This window comes from Hippopotamus amphibius, chromosome 5 (genome assembly GCF_030028045.1).
Source record: "Hippopotamus amphibius kiboko isolate mHipAmp2 chromosome 5, mHipAmp2.hap2, whole genome shotgun sequence".
Lineage (NCBI taxonomy): Eukaryota > Metazoa > Chordata > Mammalia > Artiodactyla > Hippopotamidae > Hippopotamus > Hippopotamus amphibius.
This window is the reverse complement of record NC_080190.1, coordinates 18,493,009-18,517,809: the sequence shown is the minus strand read 5'-3', so window position 1 is coordinate 18,517,809 and position 24,801 is coordinate 18,493,009. Positions and strand designations below refer to the sequence as shown.

Below are 24,801 nucleotides of genomic sequence, written 5' to 3'. Positions count from 1 at the left end.
TTCAGTGCTCAAAACCCATAGAGCTTGATGAACGGAACCAGGCAAGAAATGGGTAACAGCCATTCCTCCAGGAAGAAAACATAAAGCCTCAGTGATTTAGTCAGATGAGGATTTTGGTTCCTTTCAAATAGATTATGTTTATTTCATTTAATAAGTTTGGGTTTTTAACTGACTTTTTCTTTTCTGCTGGGACTGACCCCATCTATCACCAGAATCCTGCTGCGCCCTGGTATCGCTTGTGTTTGTATGTGAGGAGCAGAAACAGCCCATTGAATGTTTCACACGCTTCTCTCCATAATCAGCCACATGGTGTAAAAACCCTGCTCAGAATGCCTGTGCCCCATAGCAAGGGTGTGCCTGGCTGAGGCGGGGAGCCCTGAGCTACTCCTGATTGGGGGTTGGGGGAGCATCATGTGTGAACTGGTCTAGGTTCCAGCGACTGGTAGGTGGGGTATGGAGGTCGGATCCCTTTGTGGTCCTGAAGCATCTGTGTCCAGTTGGAAAGGTTGCCCCAGGCTGAGCTCATTGGGTGCAGTGAACCCCATCCCAGGGCTCGTCTCTGCAGACACAGCAGAGAGAGGTGGAGTCAGGCAGATAAATGTGCAAAGCGTGTGGCCTGGGACAGGTTTCCTCACCTGCTGGGGGAACTGACAACACATGCAGCTATTTCATGGGTTTGTCGTGAGGACTTAGTAGTCTGTCGCACTCAGCACAGGGGCCAGGCTCCATTCGATGTGGCAGCTGTGAGCTGTGCTGGTGTGAGCCAGAGAGGTCTCAGTCAGGTGGCCATCTGGACGAGGGGTCCTGAGTGGTTCTCTGGGTGAGTTTCAGGCGCTGGTGGCGCTGGTGTGTATGGGCAACTATGGCCTAACTCCCTGAACTTCGCGGAATATTTTCTGAACGTTTGCTGATTTTTGTGGCTCAGAGATCCCTCGTGCTCATCGTGTCCTTAAAGGCTTAACTAACAGCTCTCCACGCCGCCTCCCGTGATTGCCGCTCTCTCAACCTTAAACTTTAGTTAGCTGTCCCTGGAGGCCATGATTTCGTGTCCCTGGGTAGTTTTGAAGACATATTTAATATTTAGATAAAGTGCTTACCTAAGAGGCACCTGGTTTTATGTCACAGTTGTTTGCCTTGAACACTGGACGCTGTAAAAAGATAAAAGAGGGAGGAGATACGTATTTCAGCCTATTTAACCCCAGGAACACTCCCAGCATCCACTGTGGCTTTAATTTAGATTTCCTGGGTGCGTTTCTGGAAGGTTGTCTGTAGCCCCTATGAAAGGTACTTTTCACATCTGAATTTTTCTTAGAGTTGTACAGTTTTGAACACACTCCTTAAAGACCTCTTTAAAGAAGTGGGAGCTGTTCGTAGAGAAGGAGAAAGTCCAAGTGACATTCCATATTTGGGTGGTGGTTTCGTGTTTCATTTATATCAGCTCCTACTTCAAGGCCCTCCCCCTGATTCTAGAAGGACCTAGGTTGTCTCCAGCTATTCTTATTTAATTTTCAACTCTTCTGGAACAGTGTTATTTATTAGCATAATAAAGTGATGGTTTTTCTCAAAAGGCATCATAAAATATATTTATGGACTAAATACCACAGTTTTAAGAAGGGTGTGCCCCTGGGGAAAGATAGCTGCAAGACATCCGTGTACTCCTGCCCGGTTGTGCACCTCTTCGCCTTTGCAGTAACGAGTGCGGCTGTGACTGTGTCGCCGCCTGTGCATTTAATTACAGGAGACCGGAGGGGTAGCAGGCGTCCCCTTCACTGTGCCCTCGCTGCTAGTATTCATTGGACTGTCGTTCTCAAAGCTGCTCTGAGTGGCACGTGTGGATGCCATGCTTCCACAGTGCCAGGCATGATCTCTTTTAATTTTCACAGCAACCCTGTCAGGTAGACCCAGTTCTCATCTGGAGTTCACACAGACAGAAGTGTAGGCCTGCGAGAGGGTCCACAGCTGGATGGAAGCAGGATGGAAACCCGGGTCTTCCTGGAATTCTCAGACTGCACTTGTGGTCACTGTGTGCAGACCAGTAGGCTCTACACCCATTTTTTAAAGACACTGTTATCATACGGTATTGGACTGGATGGTTTCTGAAGGCACACCCCCCGCCCCCGCCCCCGCCCCCTGTTCTGTGGTTCTGAGTAGAACTCCATGGAAGCGCACCGCCATGTCCTGAAATGCATCTGTGAGGCTGGCTCTTCTTCTGATGCTCACTGTTGCAATTTGGTGGTCCTGATGCAGTTTATGAGAGTGTGCTCACCACTCCCCCAGGCTGGGCATTACAGGGGACACAGAGGGCTACAACACGCTGCCTTTGTCCTTCAAGGACTTAGCTATGGTGGGGCTAAGAAAGGTGCATCGCGGCCCTAGCAGTGGACATGCTGTGGTGTAGACAGAAAGGACTGTGGGATCCAAGGCTGGAGAGACGTGGGCATTTTCGAGAAGAGCGTCCTCCCATCATAAAAGCCATCCGGGTACAGGCAGGGTCAGTGGGCGTGGCGATGAGACCCTGGTTCCTGCATATATGACTGCATCCTCTCCCCCCGCCCCCATTTGCTTAGGAACTAGCCAGCCTGGAGAGACGTGTGATGCATTGTTTCTAGGGACCTCCCTGGCATGCAGTCACTTCAGAAAAGAGTTCCATGTCCCAGCAGGACCCTCATTCCCCCCACCAAAGCCAGGCAGCAGTTAAAACTTCAAATCCCTTTACCCTCCTCTGACCACCCCTCCCTATGCTATAGAGTTTTGACTGACCAGGAAAAAACTAATTGGCTAGTAGGCTGAGGAGTACAAAATAATATGAGAGTGATGGCAGCCAAAATAGGTGTCCACCTTTTGTTGGAATCCCCTTTATACGTGAATCTAACAGGAAGAGGGAGAATTTTTCTCCACACCCTTGAACTTCACTGTTGCCCAAATGCTATCTTCATCCTTCAGTGGACAGGTTGAGAAAGAGGGCTACCCCTGCATTTCCTGCTTGGAAGATAGCCATGGAATTTGTACTTCTGAACTGTAAAACATAACCGTGCCATTGGGCAGCTTCTCCTGCAAAATAAAAAAATAACAGTAAAAAGCCACCATTCCTGTGCTTCCCATGGGGCAGGTTTTGTACTAAGCCTTTTCCATGGATGCTCTCAGAACTAGGACTCGATTTGTGATCAGGACTCGTGTCTCTCAACCTTTGTGCTTGTCTGGAACCTTGTGGTTCTCTGGTCTAGGGGTCATGGCTGAACAGGAGAGACACCTGTGGCACTTCATGGGCAGACCCAAGGTGCCTGGGTCCTGAGCCCCAGACCTACTGAATCAGGTCCCTACTGAGAGATTTCTTAGTATCCGGGATCCAAGTTTGTGATAAGCATCCTGAGAGATGCTTGGCTCAGCCAGAGGTGAGGAATACAGGTCTCACTGCCCTTTTCCCCATCCTAGATGTATACACTTACTTCCTCCCATTGCTTGTGGTGGTCCCGTTCTCTGGAAGTCCTTCAACTCCTATGTGACAATCTTCCCTCCTCTGGGCTATCGTGGTTCTTCCCACAGGTCTCACAGTTTTTCCACACTTATTTTAAACTGTCTGGGACTGGTCTGCTTTCTTTCATTTCAGTGAGTGTGTATGTTTCTAGAAGGCAGTAACTGTCCTTTTTGCTTTCCTCCTGATGGTCTCCACTCCATCTGAGATGTTTGTCCCTTGCTCTTTTCCCTCCTCACCCCAGCACACAGTGGGAGCTTATTTGTTGGTTATTTTTCAAGTTGTCCTAAACAGAAAAGGTTCCTGATAGACTCCTCGGTGTGTGACCGTGAGCTGCTGACACTGGCCTTGGAGTGGCTGCCCTGCACTCTGCTGACCGTGTCTAGACCTTCATGGCTGCTGACGAAGGAAGTGTTACTGGGTGCTTTCAGTTTTCGGTGTTTTGACTGCAAGATGATAATTCACAATACAAGGCTATGAGCCACTAGCTGCTGTCTTTCTCTGAAAGCGTCCAGTTTTTTATAGGAATCCTTAAACCTGGGTGTTGGGCATGTTGACTTCTTTTTCTGTGTTTTTTTTCCGGGAGCATCTAGGAAAGCCATATTTTTCTTTCCAAACATACCCATGAAAAAGTTAGAAGCACTTTTTAAAATGCCTTCCCCACAGTTAACTGTGATAAGAAATACTCTTGCTATATCACACCCCTTCTTCACCCATTAAAAAAAAAAAAAAAGTCAAAAGGAAAAACGTAGAGAACTACCTGCTTGGTGGTCCCTGAACTCAAGAGGCGCTAGTGGGCAGCACTGGGACCTTCCTTCTTTTCTTTTAATGCAATTCCTTTTCCTTGATGTTAATGCAAGTTGTGCCTTCCTAAAAGTAATACAAGGAGATGAAGACACGCTCTAAAATGGAACTTGACTCTAATCCATTCATCATCTAATACTAGCCTCTTTATCTTCGCTGGTACCTAATCTGGTTAAATGTCCCTGTTGTAGGATTTTAGTGAAAATCCTCTATTGGGAATAGGGTTTTTTGCAATTGGATTACTCTCGGTAAATGGCCCAGTAGTTCGCTTGCTTCAGCTTAATTTTTTCTTTGTGATCTGTCTGGGCTAAGTTATAGCATCGAATAGTGGAGGGTGGGGGATGGGGTGGCTGAGCGTGGGTGGGGGAACGAGTGGGAAATAACTTGGGGAGGTCTGGTCATTGCAACTAGAAAAATCTTTAAAATGCTTTTGTGTTTTTCTTTTTCCTCTCTCCTCCTCTCTACCTAGCAACTCTTGCCAAATGTAAAAATGCCTTGTACTTTGTTTGCTGGAGCTGCCCATTTCTAAAATGCGTACCTACCTCTTATTAGGCCAGTTCATCGTCATGCAGCTAGTTTGTTAGCATTCCCTGTGACTTCCTAATGAGAGTCCTAATGAATCCGGGCTGCTGTAATCTGCATAAAATATGCAGGTGCTCGCCTGGCAGTTTAGAGCTTTCTGGTAAAGTTCACACTCCCAACCAGACCACAAGTGAGGCTTTTCATCCTCGCTGTCTGTGAAGGATTGTAGCTTGCCCGCCGGTTCTAAGGGGCCGGGAGGGGTTCAGAGCCTGGGGTGGTGGGTAAGGAGGCTGGGTGGGTGGGATTAGGGCCCTGCCAGTTTCCTTGTAGCAGGTGGTTTTCCTAGCCGGTCCCCTGTGAAGCCTGCCTGCGCCCTGAAGGTCCCTCCCATCGGGCCCTGGGGTAGGAGATCCCCACCACCTGCAGGAACACAGTAGGCCTGGGGAATTAAAGCCCCCACTTCCGATTTACCTGCCAATGGGAAAAGTGCACTCTTGGGCTCCGTGATGGGGTGGTGGTGGAGAAGGTATTTTAAAAGCCAGGCTCAGTGGGGCGGTGAAGACTGAGGCACACCTACCCAGCGAGCTGAATCATAACTGTCTATTATTTTAGTACGTGAACCAGGGCCTGGGTGGTGGGCAGAGTTGACTGCGTCTTACAAAATCCAGGTGGGGAGGGTGTGGTCAGGACAACCCGCGGGCCGGGAGTTCTGGGCTGCCGGAACCAGCGTGATGGAGTCCTTCTCTGTTCTTTCCCTCCTTGCAGTCGAACAAAGTGCCGGTCGTGCAGCACCCTCACCATGTCCACCCTCTCACGCCTCTCATCACATACAGCAATGAACACTTCACGCCGGGAAACCCACCTCCACACTTACCAGCTGACGTAGACCCCAAAACAGGTAGGCTTCATGCGGGGGTGCACAGAGAGCGTGCTGGTCCTGGGGCCACCAGGGGACCTTCTGGGGAGGGGTGGGGACTTGGGGACTGGCTGCAGGCCTCCGTGCAGGGGCTCCTGTTCCTCTCCCCGGTGTCGACAAGGAAGCTCTTCGGGGAGGTCGGAGCCTGGTGAGGGCGTGGATCTCTCCTCCCCTTGGGAGAAGTCCATTTGCAGTGCTAAGGATCTCTCCAGAGCTCCAGAGCTCAGGGATCCTGGCTGTGAGTCACTCAGTGATTCTCAGGAGTGGCTTATAACTCCAGGAGCCTCAAACAGACTGGGAGGCAGTAATGGTTTTGGAGGCACGTCGTGGACTCCTCCTCAGCTCCTTGGGAACATAAGAGCCCTAACAGTGTGGTTCCCTGAAGTCCCAGTTCCCTTGGTGGCTAAGCGACTATAGACACTTGATAATGACTTGGTGCAGCCCTGAGAGACCACATCCCTGGGTTCTGCATTCTTTGCTGATTTGTTTGGGTTCTTCCTCCCCTGCAATATCCTGGGTATTTATTATCAAGCCCATTTTACAGATGGGAAGACCCAAGTCCAAAATGGTTTCCTCATTGCATCACAGAACAACCAATAGGGTCTCAGGCAGACGATGCCACATTACTCCAGCTTTTATACTCATCCCCTCCTTTCCAGCCCATGTGCTTCTTCCCTAAAAGGGAGAGGGGGAGAAGGTGAGGTTACCTATAGCTCCCTTGCAGCAAGATTTAAAACAAGGTGGGGTGGTCTTGGGAGAACAGCGAAGACCAAAGGGTATTTTTCCAGCTTGGGGTTGGTTTCTCTTCCCAGCTAGTTAGTTAGAAGGATGGATTCAGAATGGCTATTCCGTGTCACTTTGTTGGAGGGAATTGTTTGGTGCTAGGCTGAGGTAGACTGCCTTTGCTGCCCCTGAATGAAGCCACACATTAGCTGGTTTTCACCAGCCTCTGAGCCCCCTTTGTGCTCGTGGGGGACCAGGCCTGGCGCTTGGATGGCTGGAGGAGGCCGCCAGCCGGCCCCAGGCTCCACAAGTGAATGGCAGCTTCAACGTCTCATTTAAATAATGGTAGTACAGGGAATAGCTTTTAAATGGTTATCGTAAAACATATGATTAACGTCTGCGGACTGTTTACTTTTCCTCTGCGAACATTCTTTCAAGTGTGCGAATGGCTTGGTGTAGGGTCCAAGCCCAGCTAATCTGTTTGGTTTTTGTAATAGAGAGAAAGCAATGTCTGCATGAAAATGTCACCCAGGGAGGCTTACTTTACAGATTAAAAGCTTCCTGAACGAATTTAAAAAAAAAAAAGAAATAGTTTTCATCCGCGTACACGCTGCTCATTCCCTTCAATACTGTTTTAATTCTGAGGAATTGTTCGTTTTGCTTTCCACTTGAGCTGTGTAGATCTGCTCCTCTGGGTCCGAATGGCTCCCAGCCCTCTTGATTTCTAAGAATTGATTGCAGGATGTGTTCCTGTGGAATTAGTAAGTGTGCGGGGACATGGACCTTCAGAACTCACTCCTCAGCCCCTGCGGTCCAGTGGTACCCAGTCAGCGGGTGGGTTAACTCACACAGGTGACTGGGTCCTCTAGAAAACCAGGTTCTAGAACTGAGTGTACCAGGCCTCCAGCATCTCCTGTCTATTCAGTTCAGATTCTGCCTTGGATAAGATGCCAAGGCATTGGGTGAGTTTCTCCTATAGCTCATCTTCAAAGTGGAGTTGGACACATTTAAACAGAATTAAGTTTTTTGAAAGCAGGCAAGAGTAACCTTTCTAAACACCGTAACTCAAAGAGTCTGTGAGAAACCAGAGGAGTAACTCTCACGCAGATAAGTCATTAGAATTAAAAGGAAGAAAGGGACAAGTTGTGAGGACAAAGGGATTTAATATTACTTGATCCCCTACTATGTGCCAACCCCTTTAGTTTTTTTTTTTTTTTTTTTCATTTCAAATAATCACATCAATCGCATGAGGCAGAAATACCCAAGCTGGCATTTTCTGAGTTTGTCTGCATTTAGCCAGAGTATGATCCACCTAGAACGAGATAAACTTTTCAAACCACGGCAGAGAGATAACGAAACTTACCGACAAGTCTTAGGGTCAGAATCATGGAAAGAACCTCACGCTAGGATTACAGGGGCAATGTCTCCCTTTATCCTTTCCCTGTTCCCATCACCTGACCGTTTCTCTTTCCTTCTCTCGCTCACTTGTCCCTAAAATGCTGCTTCTTCTCTCAGGAATCCCACGGCCTCCGCACCCTCCAGATATATCTCCGTATTACCCGCTATCGCCCGGCACCGTAGGACAAATCCCCCATCCGCTAGGATGGTTAGTACCACAGTAAGGAGTTCCATTTTTTAATTTCCTTTTTGTTTCTTACATGAGCATGCTTATTATTTATTCTGCGCATGTATGTGTGTGTTTTCAGAAGACAGGGTTGGAGAGTGAGGGCTGTGGGTGGGAGGTCGTGGGGAAGATGCTTGCTGAAGTGCCCTGTGGAAAAGCGAGCAGGTCAATAGCCATTCAGATGGATGATATAAGAAAAAGGCTGTTGATACTTAGCGTTCTGAATCCATGGTCCCCAAAGGTTCTAGGTTCTTCTCTGTGAACAAAGGTACCCCTAAGGTACTTTGGGAATTGCAGAAGACTCTGGGGGCTTCTCTCCTGTGAAGCTGATCATGGCTCTTCTGCTGGTGGCAGCCCAAACTGGAGTCCTGTCATTGGATCAAGGCAGCAGGGGAGTGGGTATAGGCACAGCCTAATTTTGAAATCCAGGGGTGGTTACAACCCCATCCCAACCATCACTCCAAAGATTGGCAACCACAGTGGAAATTTGTGTCTATTGAGAAGGTTTGTGTTATTCAACCAGCATCTCTCTGACAGTCTTTGCATGTTGGGTGCTTCACCTAATTATGAGGGGAGGGGTGGGGCAGCTGGAACCCTCTCTGCAGCATACAGGATACCGGGCCTTCCTGAGTGTCCGCGCTGGGTCCTGGCAGCATCCAGATCATCAAACTGCCTTTTACGATTTGTCTTCCTATCACCCAGTCTTGGTTTTATAGTGCCACCTATTAACCTTCCTTAGACAACTTTAAAAAATGTGTTTTAAAGTCAGAGTAGAAAGGCCTTTAATGATGTAAGCATAGTGTGTGTGTGTGTGTGTGTGTGTGCATGCGTGTAATACGTGTTTTCTGATGATGTGCTTTTGCGTATATGTTTCTCCATGTTTATCAGTGATCTCTACTCTTAAAAAAACACAGAACAATTTGTTGAATCTTCACAGAGATAAATCCTGGTAAAACTCTCAAGGTTGGGTCTTGGGGAAGACATCCTTTCATAGCCTTAAAGAAGATAAAATTTTGGAATAGTTCACCCCGTCCCCCCAATTCTACCCTGATTTCTCTAGTTGAGCATATGCTACACTGGTTGTTTTAAAAGAAACAGCTTGTATTATGCAGTAACTATACTAAATACCAACGCCAGCCTCGCTTCTGTTTATTTTTTGCTCCTTAGTTTTGTTAGGGAGGGTGGACGTGGACAGGAGTGTGTGTCCTGTTTCTTCTTCAGTGGGTGGGGCCGTGCCTCCGCTAGTCCTCAGTCATCACTTGCCCCGTTCAGCTGATGGGGAGATATTTGAAGGCTAGATAAAAAGGAATAGCCAACTCAGACGATCCTCTGTCAGAAAAAGTTGTGTGTCTTTCATGAGGATGCTATTTTGCATGTTGCTGTATTTTTTAATTATTGTAATGAGGTGTGATCGTCTATTGGTTACCCACAATTCTTCTTGGGGACTCTCCCCCCGGTAACTCTTGTCAACACTTGTTAATTTGACAAAAGGCTACAAATTAAGCTCTGTTAATTTAATGTTTTCTCACCGAGATCTAAATACCGAAAGAGGCCCAAAGCGCAACTGAAGTCCTTTGATTCACTGCACTTTATTTTGGTATAAATTTACATTCATTATTGTTTTCCTTTGGATGTGTAGCCCTCAATTAGTGTGATGGCTCCATTAAAGCAAGCGAGACTTCGCCTTTAATTATTACAACAAAACACCTAGTTTCAGCTTGGGGAGAGGGTCTCTATTGACATAAGCAAAGGTTATAAAATTTAATTAGCCATTCCTATCAGATTTATGGCATTCAAATTGTTCTGTGTTTCTTCCCTTTGATCCTTTCTGTACAATCCCCAAGATTTTTGTTCTGATCAAATGAGAATAAAGCTTACTGTGCAGAGAGAACTTTTCCTTTTTCTTCTTTTCCTTTTGCCCACCCCCCACCCCTGTTGGCACACTCTCACTGTGTACCCCCCTCTTTTTGCAGGCAAGGTCAGCCAGTGTACCCCATCACGACAGGAGGATTCCGTCACCCCTACCCCACAGCTCTGACTGTCAACGCTTCCATGTCCAGGTGAGTTCCAAGAACCAGGGCCTTTGACCCAGGCCACAGGTCACTTCTCAGAAAGTTCTCTAGATGCTCCCAGACCATCCAGGGACTGCTGCTACGTGTAGTTTTAGGGGTCTGAGGCCCATAATGCATTAGGCTTTTCTGCTGGAAAATACTAAGCAACTGCCCTGAACTTCCCAGGTAGGCGATGGCAGAATTTCAGGGTCGAATTTTTGAGTCAATAGAGCAGTATCCTTTTTAAGAACTTAAGAAGGCAGGAAGAAGTAATTAGGATGCGTGGAGCTTTTTAAAGTGTTCTTTCTCTGTTGCCCTTAATCAGGTAAGAGAGGAAAGGGTTCAGGTAAGTTTATTATTATACAAAGAAGAATTTGAGGAAAGGTTATCAGTCTTTTCAAAGCTCCAGACTCTTAAGCATCAACAAGAAAGGACATCCCCCTTCTCCCCAACCTAAACACACCCCTCTCTAAAGTAGCAGTGTCCTGTAGAAATCTAAGGTGAGCCTTATCTATAGGGAGTATACAGAAGGAACTGTAAGTTTTCTAGTAGCCACATTTTATAAAAGGTAGAAAACAAACTCAAAGTTATTTTTAATATATTTTATTCAAGCTAACATGGTCAAAAATTGATATTATTCTGACATGTTATCACTGTAAAGCAACGATTAATGAGATTTTACCTTTTTTTGTACTTAGTTTTTGAAATCTGCCGTGTATTTCACACGTACACCCCATCTCGATTTGGCCTGGACACAGTTCAAGTGCCCAGTAGCCACATGTGGCTGGTGGGGACCACGTTGGCCTGTGCAGCTCTAAATTTTTGAAAGTTAAAAAAAATCATATGCCTGTGTACATCCGTGTGTCGTTAAGCATATAAATGTATATATAACACATACACACATACACCTGCATGTGTGTACCCAGATCTTTCTAATCCCATGTTCTTCTCCCCCCCTCCCCCCCAATTAATTCTGGCTAATTTTTCAGTGACTGCTAGTTTATTTACAAACTGGTTGGCAGCAGTATGTTTAAGTAGTCACTAATTGCTCCTAATGATAGTTTTATTTTCTGTTCATCTGATTTTCAGTCAAGTTAATTAAATCGGTGGAGGTTTAGACTTTCCTGATGGGCTGCAACAACTAATCCGTTTTGAGGATGGCACCTAATTAAATTAGCATGCATTACGTGGCAGGGATGCCATCCCCCAGCCTCTTCCCCGCAGCTCTGTGGCCAACATGAGGACCCAAGACCAGAGGAAGGGGTTGGAGAGACAGGCCAAGATGCTTCTTTTCCTACTTACGACACAGTGATTTTGGTGGAGGAAAGAGTAAGAACCTCACTCATGAAGAAATACCACCTGGAGCATCTCTAGCATTTGCAGTTATGCCATGGATATCACACAGCTATAAAGATCCATTTCCCACATGTGGTAAATCATCTCGATGTCTAAATCCACACCACTATTGGTTAGGCGGGAAAATGCTCGCATGTCCTCGTCTCCAGTGAGAAGAAGAAGGTTATCCTCATTAAATAATGTCATCACCACCTCGCAAAGCCTGGGAACGAATAGGGAGTCTCCCAGGAGGAGAGCTGCTTTTGAGCACCTTATCATCCACAGCTCACCCGTCTCCGAACCAGCGTTCAGAGACCACACCGGGTTGTTTTCCGTGTTTGTTTTTTCGGTGCGTTCCAGAGGTTAAAAGCGGCGCAGTAATCGTAGGATAGGGGTTGAGGTTAAGCCTATCGATAGAATTATCATTAGGAGGTTAGCCGATGATTTCGAGGTGGGCAGGGGGTGGAGGAAAGGAAGGGAACGGTGGGAGGGAAGGTTAGGGGGCTCGAGGTGCAGGGGGGAGGCGGCCGATTCCCCAGGTGGGCCTTATGAAAGGTAGCTAGTTAAAAAGCGTATACAGCAAATTAAATACATTATTGTGGTAATGGGGCGACAGAAGCATGGGTCTATTATACTTACGGCAGTTATAGGGAATGTAGGCAGCTTGCCCTGTTCCAGAACACCCTTTGATATTCATTCTCCTCAGCAGCGGGGCCAGGGCTTCTCCGAATTAAGTGATGGGTCATTATACTTTAAACACCATGGAGAAGCCTAGATTGGCAATTAAACAGCTCTTGCTGACACTCACTTGTGCCACCCTGTGACCCCCTTTAGACTGAGATGTTGGAGCTCCGGGCCCTCAGCCTGCTAAATTGGCGCAAGGCTCTCCTCCTGACGAGAGCGGGCTCTGAAATCTGCCGGCTTCAAAGGGAGCGAGATCATGTATAAACCATAATGTGGGTGCACCGTGGCTCACAAAAAATAAGGCAGGGAGAGATGAAATGTTACAAGTGCAAGGGGGGAAATGAGAGAATAATGACAAACCTAATGCAGCTCAAAGCAGGCCTGTTGCACAGGAAAATGCATCCCCCTGCTTGTGCATAAAATCAAGGCCGGCGGATGACATCCAGTTAACAGAAACGTGTCACCAGTGAAGGGAAGTGAGAGCAAGGAAGGCAGAAGCCCCTGAGACAGCCAGAAACAAAAATTAGTTGTCCTTAACAAGTTAAGGTTCATCGTTATATTCTGGCTTGGAGCCACGAAAGCAGACGGGGGCATATAATGAGCTGCTTAGAATTTTTAGGGTGTTTGTGGCATTGCATGAAATAGTCGTGTGCAGAAAGGAATTTCTTACGCAAAGGTATGTGTATAGCCCATGCACGCACGTGCGTGTGCACTCCCCCCACGTACACACACACACACACAGTCTCTTTCTCTGCTCTGCATTTCTCAGGTACAGGAATATGGGTATAGGTATTTGGACTTGGAAGTGTTTGGTCTTCATGGCTGCACCAGATATGTTCCCCCACCCCAGAATGTACTCAAACTGTGGTGTCTCCCTGTGGTGTTTGGTGTGTACACACACACACACACACACACAGTGTTTTTATCTCTCTCCCTCCCTCTCTCCCTCCTCTCTCTCTCTGTCTGTACACATATTCTCATTCAGCAGGAAGGGAACATATGTGTTTGAGGAATGTCAGGCCTTTAAAATTCACAGTAAAAGCTGCCGCTCCACCCACCACATCACCCAAGGGCTTCGAAGAACACATGTTCTTAGCTTATGTTTTCTCAGAGGCCTTCGAGCTCTGGGAAGGAACCAGGGTGTAACTTGGGAGCCCAAGTGCCTCCCAAGGCTTTACTTCTTATTTTGGGAGGGGTGGGGATAGAAGTTATTGTTTTTCTTTCTCTCGTTTTCTCTCTCTCAGGGTTTTTCTTTTCTTTTTTTCTTTTTCTTGACACACTCAAAGAACGCACATGATTCTTATGAAAAAACCATGCCATTGTTACCAAGCTTTGATACGGACTGAAATTCGTAAAGGCAGCTGCAGGAGAGGGGCCACATCAGGGTAGAAATTCTGAGTCAAATGTCCACGGTGGTTCTGGGCCCCCTTCAGAAATGTGCATCATTCATTGATATTTTCTCTGTTGATCTGTGCAGAGTCAGTTAGGACTTTTAATTTTTCATCATTTTTCACATGAACATTTGCTGCATTCTTTTGGTAAAATGGAAGCTGCTTTCATCTCCAATCTACATATGAAAAGAACCTTGTAAATAAGTACAGGATTCGCGTGAAATAACTGTCACAATAAAGTCTCATTAGTACCTCTCGTGCCCAGCAGAATTAGCTTCCTAAAGAGCAGGTGGACGTTCCCTGGGTGGTCCATGGGGTGGTTGTGATTTGGATTTATTCTGAAAGCAGCAGCTGATCTGGGTTCCCCTTCACCTGAACGTGCATGGTCTTGCCAGGGCAGAACCTAGGGGCTGCCGTTTTGTTTTCTTTAGGGGAATCTCCTCTTGTAGTCCCTCACCCGCCTTTTCTCCGCATGGTGCTCATTCTTTTGAGAAGGTGGTTCTTCTCACCCAGAACAAATCATGGTGACTCCAAGCATATCAGAAAATAGGAAAGCTGTTTGTCGGATCCTGTTGTCAGTTTGCAGGTGGACCAAGAGTGTTTTAAACTTAGCTCTGTATGTCCCAGATAGTTTGCGTGGTTGAGAAATGCCAATTCACGGCCTAAACCGTGTTTCAAAAAAATTTCCTAAGGATAAGCAGTATTAGGGACTTCCCTGGTGGTCCAGTGGTTAAGACTTCACCTTTCAATGCAGTGGGTGAGGGTTTGATCCCTGATTGAGGAGCTAAGATCCCACATGCCTTGTGGCCAGAAAACCAAAACGTAAAACAGAAGCATTATTGTAGCAAATTTAATAAAAGACTTAAAAAAAAAGAATAAACAGTATTAGAGGAAAAAACACAAACTTTACTTTTCTTTATTAACAGTTCTGATCACTTTATAAGGCCTTTTAATGCATAGACAGTATTTTAAGTAAAAATAATTTAGGAACTCTAGAATTTTAGAGTGGGAAAGGACATACAAATCAGAATTCAAAGCTTCATTTGTGGGTGTGTGTGTAAATACTGCTTTGGCGTCATCTTGGATACAAACTTACTTAAAATGCCTGTGATGAATGTTGAGAACCAGATAGGAACTAGGTGAATTTCCTCATCTTTTTGCCTCACTCTCTTCCACTCCTGTCAAAATGGTGGGGGCACAGCAGCAAAAGAGAAATAAAAACTGTATTGCACGCCTTTCAACAGAATGAGGCCTAATGAGGCACGCGTGGCATTGTCAAAAAATGTATGTATACTTCAACCGCGTTAATATTTTATTTAGCTGTCAATATGCAACAAAAGATTTCAGTTTTCATTCTACCGCTGATTAGGACTTAGGAAATAGTCTTCTTAGATGTCACTAATAATGTCCCCCAAAACCAGTGGACGTGTGATCTCCAGCAGGTAGTCCAAGCCTACTTTTCCGCCCAAATGTATGGGCCGAACTTGTCTTTTGCTGAAGATGTTAAAAATCATAATGTCTCATGTCAGTAGCAATAATGAAGGGGAAGATTGGCTTTAATGCCATTATGAGAATCATTATGTTTAATTTATCGCTAATTAGTGCTGACAGGTTTCATATGCCTTGGGTTGCTTTCATGTGAGTGTCGCGTGCTTTCTTTCTTTCTTTAATTGTGTGTACACATCCCTCCCCGTTCATTGATTTTGATTCTGACGATTTACACAGCTTTCTGTCTTCCAGGTTCCCTCCCCACATGGTCCCCCCACATCACACTCTGCACACGACCGGCATCCCCCACCCGGCCATAGTCACGCCGACAGTCAAACAGGAATCCTCCCAGAGTGACGTCGGCTCACTCCACAGCGCGTAAGTGTCCCTCTTCTGATCTGTTTCTCTTTCGCCACGTGTTTAGCCGACGGCTGCTGGGGGGTGGCTCTGCCCAAGGCTGGGCGCACTGATGTGACTCCGGCAAACACCCAGCTTTACAAAGAGGGAGACATGCACTGTGCGGGGTTTCACGGCTGGAGCCCCCCTGCGGGGGACAACACAACTCTTTCTTTGTATCCTCGAAGGGACTGGGATTTGCAGCCCCTTCCCCGTCCCTGACCCCGCTCTGTCCCGTGAGCATGAGCGGCACTGGCTGAGATAGAAATGGCCTCAATGTGCCTTCCCCTCCAGCTTGGGAAAACTGTGTATATGTGAACCTTGAGGAGGTGATGATAAAATCTCTCTCGTCCCCCACCCCCTCCCCAGGCTGTGTCTTTCTTCCACTTTCCAGGATGGAGAAGAGACCCAAAGTAGAAGTGTGCTTCTCCTTCCACTCCGCTAGGGTGTTGAGGAGGCGAGGAGGTGGGCTTTCTGCAGCGGAGGAAGTTGAACCTTGCGATTCTTTATTGGGTTGTGTGTGTCTGTTTTGTCTCCATCCAGAAAGCATCAGGACTCCAAAAAGGAAGAAGAAAAGAAGAAGCCCCACATAAAGAAACCTCTTAATGCATTCATGTTGTATATGAAGGAGATGAGAGCGAAGGTCGTAGCCGAGTGCACATTGAAAGAAAGTGCAGCCATCAACCAGATCCTGGGCCGAAGGGTAGGCGGCTCTCTTGCTGGGAGAAGAGGGCAAGAACGGGATGCAGTGGGGGGGGCGGGGGCACAGTGGTTGGAGAGCCCTTTCCCTTTAGCCACACTCTGACCCCTTCCATGGCCGTCATGGAAATGGGACCAGTAACCCACATTCCAGTGATGTTCAGAATGGCCACAGCCTGGTCTTCCCAACCCGCAGAGAGCAAAGAATAGAACGACGTAGACGACACGTCAGGTTCTGGCTGATTGCTCCTGTTAGTGCCAGGTCCTTGCAGACCATTGGCACCTGCAGATGATACCATTTCTGATGGAAGGGCTACCCATCCCCTGGCCACAGCGTGGTTTGTGACATTTCTGCATGTCTCTCTCTCCCCGCACTGTGTCCCCTCCAGTGGCACGCACTGTCCAGAGAAGAGCAAGCAAAATACTACGAGCTGGCCCGGAAGGAACGACAGCTTCACATGCAGCTGTACCCCGGCTGGTCCGCACGGGATAACTATGTAGGTGGTTGCTTTTTCTCAGGGCTAGACTCTGTAGAGAGGGGTTGGATGTCCATCTGGACAAAGGAAACGCAACCTGCAAGCTTGAATCAGGCCTCGGTCCCATTCAGTCTGCCCAGTCCTGGGACCGTTAGCATCTTACCCGAGCACCAGAGTGGAGGATTCTGTCTTGGGGTCCTGTAGGGCTCCATCAGCATGGGTTAGTCCTTCAAGGAGGAGGGAAGAGGCTGGTGTTCCAGCGTTCCAGCTCAGAGGACCCATGGCGTCAATTTAGGGCTGTTCCCAGCTTCTTGCCCATGCGTTGAAGCGACGCGGCTCCAGGATACACACAGTGGGGCTTGTGAGCTTCTCAGCAGTGGTCCTTTCAGAGAAGACCAGTGGGTCGGGGTGGAGGGAGAGGATTTACTTCCTTACAGCTGTTTTTAGCAGGGCCTTCACCCTTAAGAGGGAAAAATGAAACACTTGCCTTAGGCTGTGGTTCAATAGAAGTTGGAAGCCTAGTTCATCCCGAGAGGAGCATGATGGAAATATCCTTAAAAGTAGCCAGTAAAAGTTGTCCTTTGTCAGGATGGATGAAGTGACTCGGGGGCCAACAAGGATAGGAAGGCGTGTGTGTTCCTCGGCTCTTTGTTGGCTGCAGGATTTGCCTAATTTCCTCTCGGGGATTTTAGAAAACACCACAGGCTTGTTGTCTTTACTAATCACAGTGATTGTGAGCCGCACGATTCTGCTCCTTCCATAAACGGGCTCTTCTCTCACCATTCTTTCTTATTCTGTGTTTTGCCCTGGAGCTCAAGTTCTGGGCTCACTCGCCTCTCTCGATGGTTGCAGTGTCTCTTATTTGGCCTCGTACTTTATCACATGGCATTTGGTTTCATGCAGTGATGGTTACCATCCACTCTTTGGGGGAAAACAAACCTATCTTGAGGCCCGTAGCAGGCTTGTCCTCAAGTTTCTTGTCGGTGGCACGAAGCCGCGGACGATTCTCCTGCCCCTGTGCTCCCCGACCTCGCTCTCCCCTGGCCGTCATCCGTGGTGAAGAAGCTCTCTGTGTATGTGGGTTGAGATCCATTCGGTTACTGCTGCCTGTGAACTGACTGTGCACACACAGTGTTGCGGGGATTCAGGGGAAAGTCAGACCTCTCTCAGAACTTACCCGCCATCAGGAAGTCACAGACATCTGCATGGGTCCTGAGTGAGGGCTGTTTTCTGCTTGCTCTGACCAGCTGTTTCCAGTGTCATCACTCTTTAGTCTCATACCTTTAAGCACATGCTTGCTTGTTTGCTCTTTGCTGTGTGGATGGGGAAGGACCAAGACACCCATGTCTCCATCACGGCCGCCACCCATCTGCCCATAGGTCCCATGCCCTTAGCTGGTAGCACTAGACGGTATTCCTCCTGGGAGTGGGAACAGGAATTAGTGCTTGTACTTGGCACGTTTGCTCTTCTCAGAGCCCTTGTCACTCACAGATGGTCAGGCACAGAGTCTTAACTGCTTGGGACCTTTCCGTTTGTCCTCAGCATGTGTGCAGTGGGGAAGCCTTTCTTCTGGAGCTGAAAGGAAGAGGATAAGAAAGTTAATGCTCTCCCACAGGCTTGCTGCTCGCTCCCACCTGACCTCGAGGTGGAGAGTGCCAGCAGCAGGCAGGCTCTGCAGCCTCCACACATACAGCCATCTCGTTTCAGGACAGCTGCTCTCCTCGTTTCGGGTCAGAAGTTCTTAGAGTTCATCTCCAGCTTCTCCCTGCTACAGACCCAATTCTTTGAGTAATCTAGAATGGAACCACAGAGAGGAATTCAGCTACTCTATAGGTATCCTATCCCCGGTAGACATTTTGGGTCATAGGAGGGCCTTCATGTACAGCTGTGCAGGGCGTGCACTGCACAACTTTAGGGTGTGCCATTTACACTATGGTCTATGTGCATGGTGCCCCCTGGAGTTGTGCAGGGTGAAATCTCCACAGAGGTACAAGGCTGACTTTGTGAGAGCTTCAAAAGAATGCTGCCATGGACTTTTGTGGAGTCAGACAAGGTATTGCCTGAGGCTTTTTATGAAGCACTTTCTAGGTTTCAGAAGGTTCATGAAACACTTGAAATGACTTTAGCTCAGTTTTACATTTGGGTGAGGTTTGATATAATAGGGGAACCCCTGAAAAGACTTGAGAGAAAGTTTAGAGGTAGATCTGGATTTGGGGCTATAGGAGCTTTACTTCTTGTAAGGGATACTGTCGTATTCCTTTATCAGTGGCTCATTACGTGTGAGTTTGAACACACACAACCCTCCTTTCCTCCCTCTCCTCCCTCCCTCCCCTCTCCTCCCCTCTGCTCCCTTTCTCCCCTCCCTCCCTCTCCCAGGAAATGGTCTGTGGAGCAAGCATTAAACTGTTTTATGGATTTGATTGTGGTGGGAACTCGTTAGTATTTTTTTTTAACTGACGACATAGAGTATTGTGAAGTTCAGAAGGTTCTTCTAGAAAAAGTTTTCTGTGCCAATCCCCGTATGCCTCTTTCACGTCCCTGCTTCTCCAGGCCCACGTGACAGAAGCCTTTGTACTCTACCTTAGCGAAATAGAAGTGAGTGAAACAGTCACGTTTGGGTTGTTGGACCTGGTACATAGTGATATCTACCCCGTGGCCTTGTAACAGAAGTTATTTCCTTTCTAGCTCTTCTAGATGAGGTAAATGAGATAAATCCCAGGCTATTTGCATATCTTGAGTTTTTTCCCCTCACCACCATATTTGAGGCCTTTTCTTTCCTTTGTTACATTTAGAGAGAGAATGGGATGGCCGCCTCCCTTGAAATGCATCTCCCTCTTTACTACGTAGTGTTTGTTAATATCTCTGTGTCATCTTCTGATTAAAACACGGTCCCTGTCCTCTAGGAGCCTTTAGTCTAAATGATCATTTCCTCAGTCATGAACAGCTCAGTTACGTATCCTGTACAGACAGCCCCCCGGGACTAGCAGACTTTTCGCCTGCCTTTCAGAACATGTTGTGGGGGACGGGAAATGGGGCAGTCCTGTATTAGAGATGACTGGGGAGCCCTTGGCTACGTGGATGCTCATACCAGCTGGAGTTGAATGGTTTCTGTGCCCTGTTGAGGTTTTCTTTCAGGTTCCTAAATAAACTGAAACTAGACCCTGTTCCAAGATGGCCAGGTGGCGCTTCACTCCTGACACAGGAGAGGCACAGACGTGAAGATGAGGAGGCACACAAACGCCTTTCTCTTCTTTTTTTCTTATTTTAACTGTATGCCAAGGAACATAAAATGTTTCCAATGGAAACACTGAACGGAAGGCCCCCAGATCTGAGAGGCTTTCTCTAGAGCCGTTGGTTCTCAGCCCTCAGCTGGATCTAAGACTCAGTGGCATCTCTGCCTTGGGGTTCTCCTTACAGGGCCTTGTGGAGTCTCAGGTTTTCTACCTATGGCTGTTCTTGTCTCAAGTTGCTGTCAACATACCATGAAAACTTTTAGGTAAAGGTTAATATGTAGATGTTCTGAAACAGACGTGTCAGACCTGTTCCTTCTTTTGTTTGTGATGTTTCATATATATATATACCATATGGATGGGACCAGAGCTAAGAGGGTGAGGGAGAGCTCGTTTCAGATCTGGAAGGAGGCGGTTACCTCTAGAGTTTTTCCCTACTCCCATTCCACATCCACAGCCGTGAGCAGACCGTCAAGGTTATCGGGGAGGGTCACGTTGGAAAATGTGAATGACTCCACGCGATGCATCGCCCGTAATCCACTGAGAGCCTTCCTCAGAGGGCAAGGCGGTAAACATGCAGGCAGCGCAGCCTAGTGGATAAGGGCTGTGGGAGCAAGATCGCCTGGGTTCCCATCATGGCCCCATCATCTGATAGCCGTGTCATCTCAGGAGAGCGCGTACCCTCTGTGCCTCCGTGTTCTTATCTGTAAAATTGGGATGGTGGTCATACCTGGTGTGTAGGATTGTGTGAGGATAATGAGTCGTAGGCACAGCACACTTAGAATCACGTCTGGCACACAGTATGTGTGCAGTAAGTGGCAGCTGTTATTACTACGTGTGTGATAGTTGTTCCTTAAGCAAAAAATGGCGAGAACTGAATGTTCCCCTTTATGGATGTCCATTCAGCAGTTTGAAAAGGAGCTCAGATGATTTCTGGTTCTGTTTCACCTTTTTTCTCCCTTTCCGTCTTTAAAACCAAGTCCCATGCTACAGTGCTAAGAAAATCCCCTACTAAGGCTTTTATTTTTTGATCCCGAATGAGGACCATTTGGCCTTAATAAGAGATCTCAACATCCTTCATTTGTCCCTCAGCTCTTGGGCCACGTCCAACCCTGTCTCACCACACCTCCCTGAATCTTCGCCATCCAGTTCTCCTCTTCCCTTTTATGGCTGCTCGGGGTCGGGTTTGAGGCTGGACATAGACGTATGGGAAAAGAGGTCTTTCCTCCCTGCCCCGGTGATCCCTTCTCTTCTCCTGCTGGGCGCGCGTTCCTCCACCTGGAGCACAAATGAAGGGCACTTGCGTTAAAGGGAGGTGGGGGTTGGAAGACACTCAGGAGCAGCCGTGGATGGAGATAGCAGCCAGTGCCCCTCCTCCTGCCTCCTCCTTTCCAGGTGAGCCCAGACGCCCTCCTCCCATCTGCTTCCTGAAATAATTCCTTGTGTTTCATCTGTTCATCTAGGGGAAGAAGAAGAAGAGGAAAAGGGACAAGCAGCCCGGGGAGACCAATGGTAAGTTCTAATAAGCAGGATGGAGGAAGGGAGCAGTACTCTGAGGACCACTCTTTTATGTCAGGCTTCTATCTGGGGGAGGCAGGAGAAATTCAAGGCCAGGACGTTGTTGGGCGGGGGACCCATCTTAGCCAGCCTTTTTATTTATGCATTTTAATTAATTGCTTCATGACTGCCCTTTTAAAGCTAGTAACATTCATTGTTGCATGAAAAGCACATTGTAAGTCTAGTGGAATGTGTTTTTAAATAACTGCAGAGCCTGTAAGTGGAGAGTGGTAGGCATGCCTAGGCGGGGATTTATACAGTCTGCTTATTTTGTATGTGTCTGAGTAGGGATAAGGAGGGGGCTAGGGGAGCAGAAGGGGTGTGTGCGAGTGTTTGATATTAACTGGGCTGTTCCTGAATGTTCTGATGCATGCCTTTACAGTGGTCAATTGCACCCAATTTAAATTAAGGAGGTTTGTCATTCTCTAGAAGAAATTAGAAATACTGCATAGGCAATCTCAGAGGTCCCTTCGAGAAGGCCAGGCTTTTACAAACAACGACAAAAACATTTTGAAGGCTTTGTATAATTTGTTCTTTTTTTTCAGAACACAGCGAATGTTTCCTAAATCCTTGCCTTTCACTTCCTCCGATTACAGGTGCTAATGTCATTTTGAGTCATTAAAATAGTTGATAAACTGTTTTTTTAATTTTTCTTGCCATTATAGTTTTATTAACATGAAACACGTATGACCTTTGAACATTCTTTAAAATGACCATCTACACGGTTTCGTATGTTTCGGTAGATTTTTTTTTTTCAGTTGCTTTTGTTGTTTTTTTTGAATTTGATTTAACTTCTGCTTTGTTTATTTATTTTTCCCATAACAATTGTTTAAGCCATGATGACAGTGATTTAGAGTTGAACTAACTGTGCAAATTGAATATGCAGTATTTCTTTAAAAGAGACTGGTAAAAAAAAAAACAACCAACAATAGCAACAAAATGGAAGGAATTCAGTAATAAACCTCCTTAATCTAATGGCATTTTTTCATCTCTCCCACTAAGTTTTCTCACGCAAGCATGCATCGCAGTATGATTATTTTTTTCCTTCGCTTTTTTTTTTGTTTTAGTTTTTTTTTCCTTCCTTTTGCTTTTCTGCTCATAACTTGCAAATCCACTAGCATTTCACTGACTGTACCTGCTTAAATGCTGCTGTGAGCTTCTGACTAACTCTTAACAGCTCATTCACACAGCCTGTTGACCTTTATCTGTTTCTCTCTTAATATTAATGAAAATAGATTTACAAAAAGAAAAGATGAACATTCCAAAAGCTGCAATATCCCAGTTCCACAACCCCTTTCTTTCTTTATTTCTTTCTGTTTCGTTTTGTTTTGTTCTGTTTTTATTTGTAGTTTTTTTTCTTTTTTAAACTGTTGTACTCTGAGAAGAAAAAAGCATGTGACAAACTTAATTCCCTCCTTTGCTTTATTTTCTTCTTTAAGAGAAACAAATTGAGAGAGAGAGAGAGAAAAAGAAAAGCAGAACCAAAAGAGGAAAAACATTATTTAAAACTTAGTTCTTCAGTATCTAACTTCCCTTTATCAGTTCAAACCGAATCGGAGAGACAGTCCTTAAAGAAGGGATACTGCAGCTTTATTTGCAACAGCTAATTTCACGAGTTGAATAAGAATGTGATTTTTTTTACCTTTTTTTTTAATTAAAGAAAGTTAAAAATCGAAAGTCAATATTTTGTAATTAGTAACCAGGTCATTGATTTATTCCCTTTTTTATTTTTATTTTTTTCTTATTTGTATCTTTCTCTCCCCCCTCCCCTCCTTCCCTCTCTCTCCCTCCCTCTCTCTCTCTCTTTCTCTTCTCTCCCTCTCCCTCTCTCCCACGTCCTCCTCCTCTGCTCGCTTCTCTCTTGAACTCATTCAGACCTGAGCGCTCCTAAGAAATGCCGAGCGCGCTTTGGCCTTGATCAACAGAATAACTGGTGCGGCCCTTGCAGGTGTGTATAGATTTCCCAGATTCGCTGTGCTGGTTTGCAGCTGGTCTCTTTGGTCCTTCCCCCCTTCTCTGGCCTGTTGCTTTGTAGCTCTGTGTGTGGATCTTAGGAGACAGGAGGGCGCGGGACACTGCTCTGTGAGGGACATGCTTGCCCTCCTCGCTGCTGCTAGCCAAAATGCCACTGTAAAACAGCATCATTTGTGCCTCCTCGGGTCAGCGACAGCAAACCCCAGCGCGCCCCCTCCCAGGGAATGTTGCCTGCCAGCCCCTTCCTCCCGACAGCCCAGGATGGGGACCCAGTGACATGCACCGTAAGCCTGGCCTAGGTAGAAGCAAACAACGTCACCTTTTCCCCTTCTCTTCTCTCTCTGTTTTTATTTATTTTTTCCTTGTTGTTTTTTGGTTTCTGGTTGTTGTTTTTTCTTTTTGTGTTTTATCATTTTCTTTTTTATTTATTTATTTTTCTTTTGACACATAGAAGTCCTTTCCTTTCATCTCCTTGGTGAGGGAAGACAGTCGAATAGAACCGAGGTGATAGCGAAGACCAGTCAGCTGTAGCTGAGGTTTCACATCCAACTGAGCACGACCCACCATTGTGTTGTATTTTTTTGTGTTTACCTTATGCTAACAGATGCAAATACTCCAAAGAAGTGTCGGGCACTGTTCGGGCTTGACCGACAGACTTTATGGTGCAAACCATGCAGGTATATTCCCTACTGCGAGGCCTTTGGGAAAAATCAAAGCATTCTGTCCTTCTGGTACCTTAGTGTGTCAATATATTTTGACCTCGTTCCCATCTACTTCCCTGCTGGCATCAATGACTAATGATCCTCGTTCTTCAAAATTTCCTTGCTAATTTTATGCCGTGTCCTCTGCCAACTTTTCTCTTTCTCTCTTTCCCCTGCTCTTACAAATAACATATCCCTGGTGCTAGGACCTAGACCACAGCCCTCACAGAGCAGGACAGGCATTGTCCTTTTGCTTTGAGAGCCAGCATCCTGGAAGTGGCCCGGCCCTGTCACTGCTTCTGGGGCATGTCTGCAGGACACAGAGGGAGCCACCATGTCCCGAGGTTTGAATGAACTCACATTGGCAGCAGATAGCATTCCCGTGCACTTGGAGTCTAGACACTTGGAGAAGGGCTCTGGGGCAGGCTTTTTTTTGCTTTCGTTTTGTTTTTTTGTTTGTTTTCTGTTTCAAAACCACGTCTCTGGACAGAGGAGCTTGGTTAGCGGACATTGTTTTACAGTGCTGAAAAGAAGCGTGGCATTGAAAGGCATGCACCAGCTACAGGGCTGCAAGCAGCGAGTCGTGCGGTCACGTACTGCAGTGCTGCTGGCCTGCAGGATGAAATGTATATATCTATACATATATTTAGAGAGACAGAGAGCTCTGGTTCCAAAGTGAATCAGAAGAGTCCAAATTAAACACCTGTGTTCCACCTGCAGGTTCCATCCAACCTGTAATTTCAGGGAAGGTGTAGGTA

The 24,801-nt window shown here is 46.7% G+C and overlaps 1 protein-coding gene across 32 annotated transcripts in view; it reads left to right on the top strand.

Moving 5' to 3' along the window:
- The window catches only part of TCF7L2 (transcription factor 7 like 2), a 192,658-nt gene that overhangs the window by 161,498 nt on the left and 6,359 nt on the right, over positions 1-24,801 (top strand). For 4 of the 32 annotated variants that reach the window (XM_057734561.1, XM_057734555.1, XM_057734557.1 and 1 more), the window contains 9 exons: positions 5,564-5,696; positions 7,953-8,055; positions 10,035-10,121; positions 15,248-15,388; positions 15,950-16,109; positions 16,495-16,602; positions 21,275-21,323; positions 21,914-21,964; positions 23,244-23,316. In XM_057734561.1, the coding sequence (XP_057590544.1) occupies positions 5,564-5,696; positions 7,953-8,055; positions 10,035-10,121; positions 15,248-15,388; positions 15,950-16,109; positions 16,495-16,602; positions 21,275-21,323; positions 21,914-21,964; positions 23,244-23,316 (905 nt within the window). Of the gene's footprint in view, positions 1-5,563; positions 5,697-7,952; positions 8,056-10,034; positions 10,122-15,247; positions 15,389-15,949; positions 16,110-16,494; positions 16,603-21,274; positions 21,324-21,913; positions 21,965-23,243; positions 23,317-23,532; positions 24,021-24,801 lie in introns of those variants that run through there. The other 28 variants (XM_057734581.1, XM_057734583.1, XM_057734577.1 and 25 more) reach the window with 16 other exon arrangements.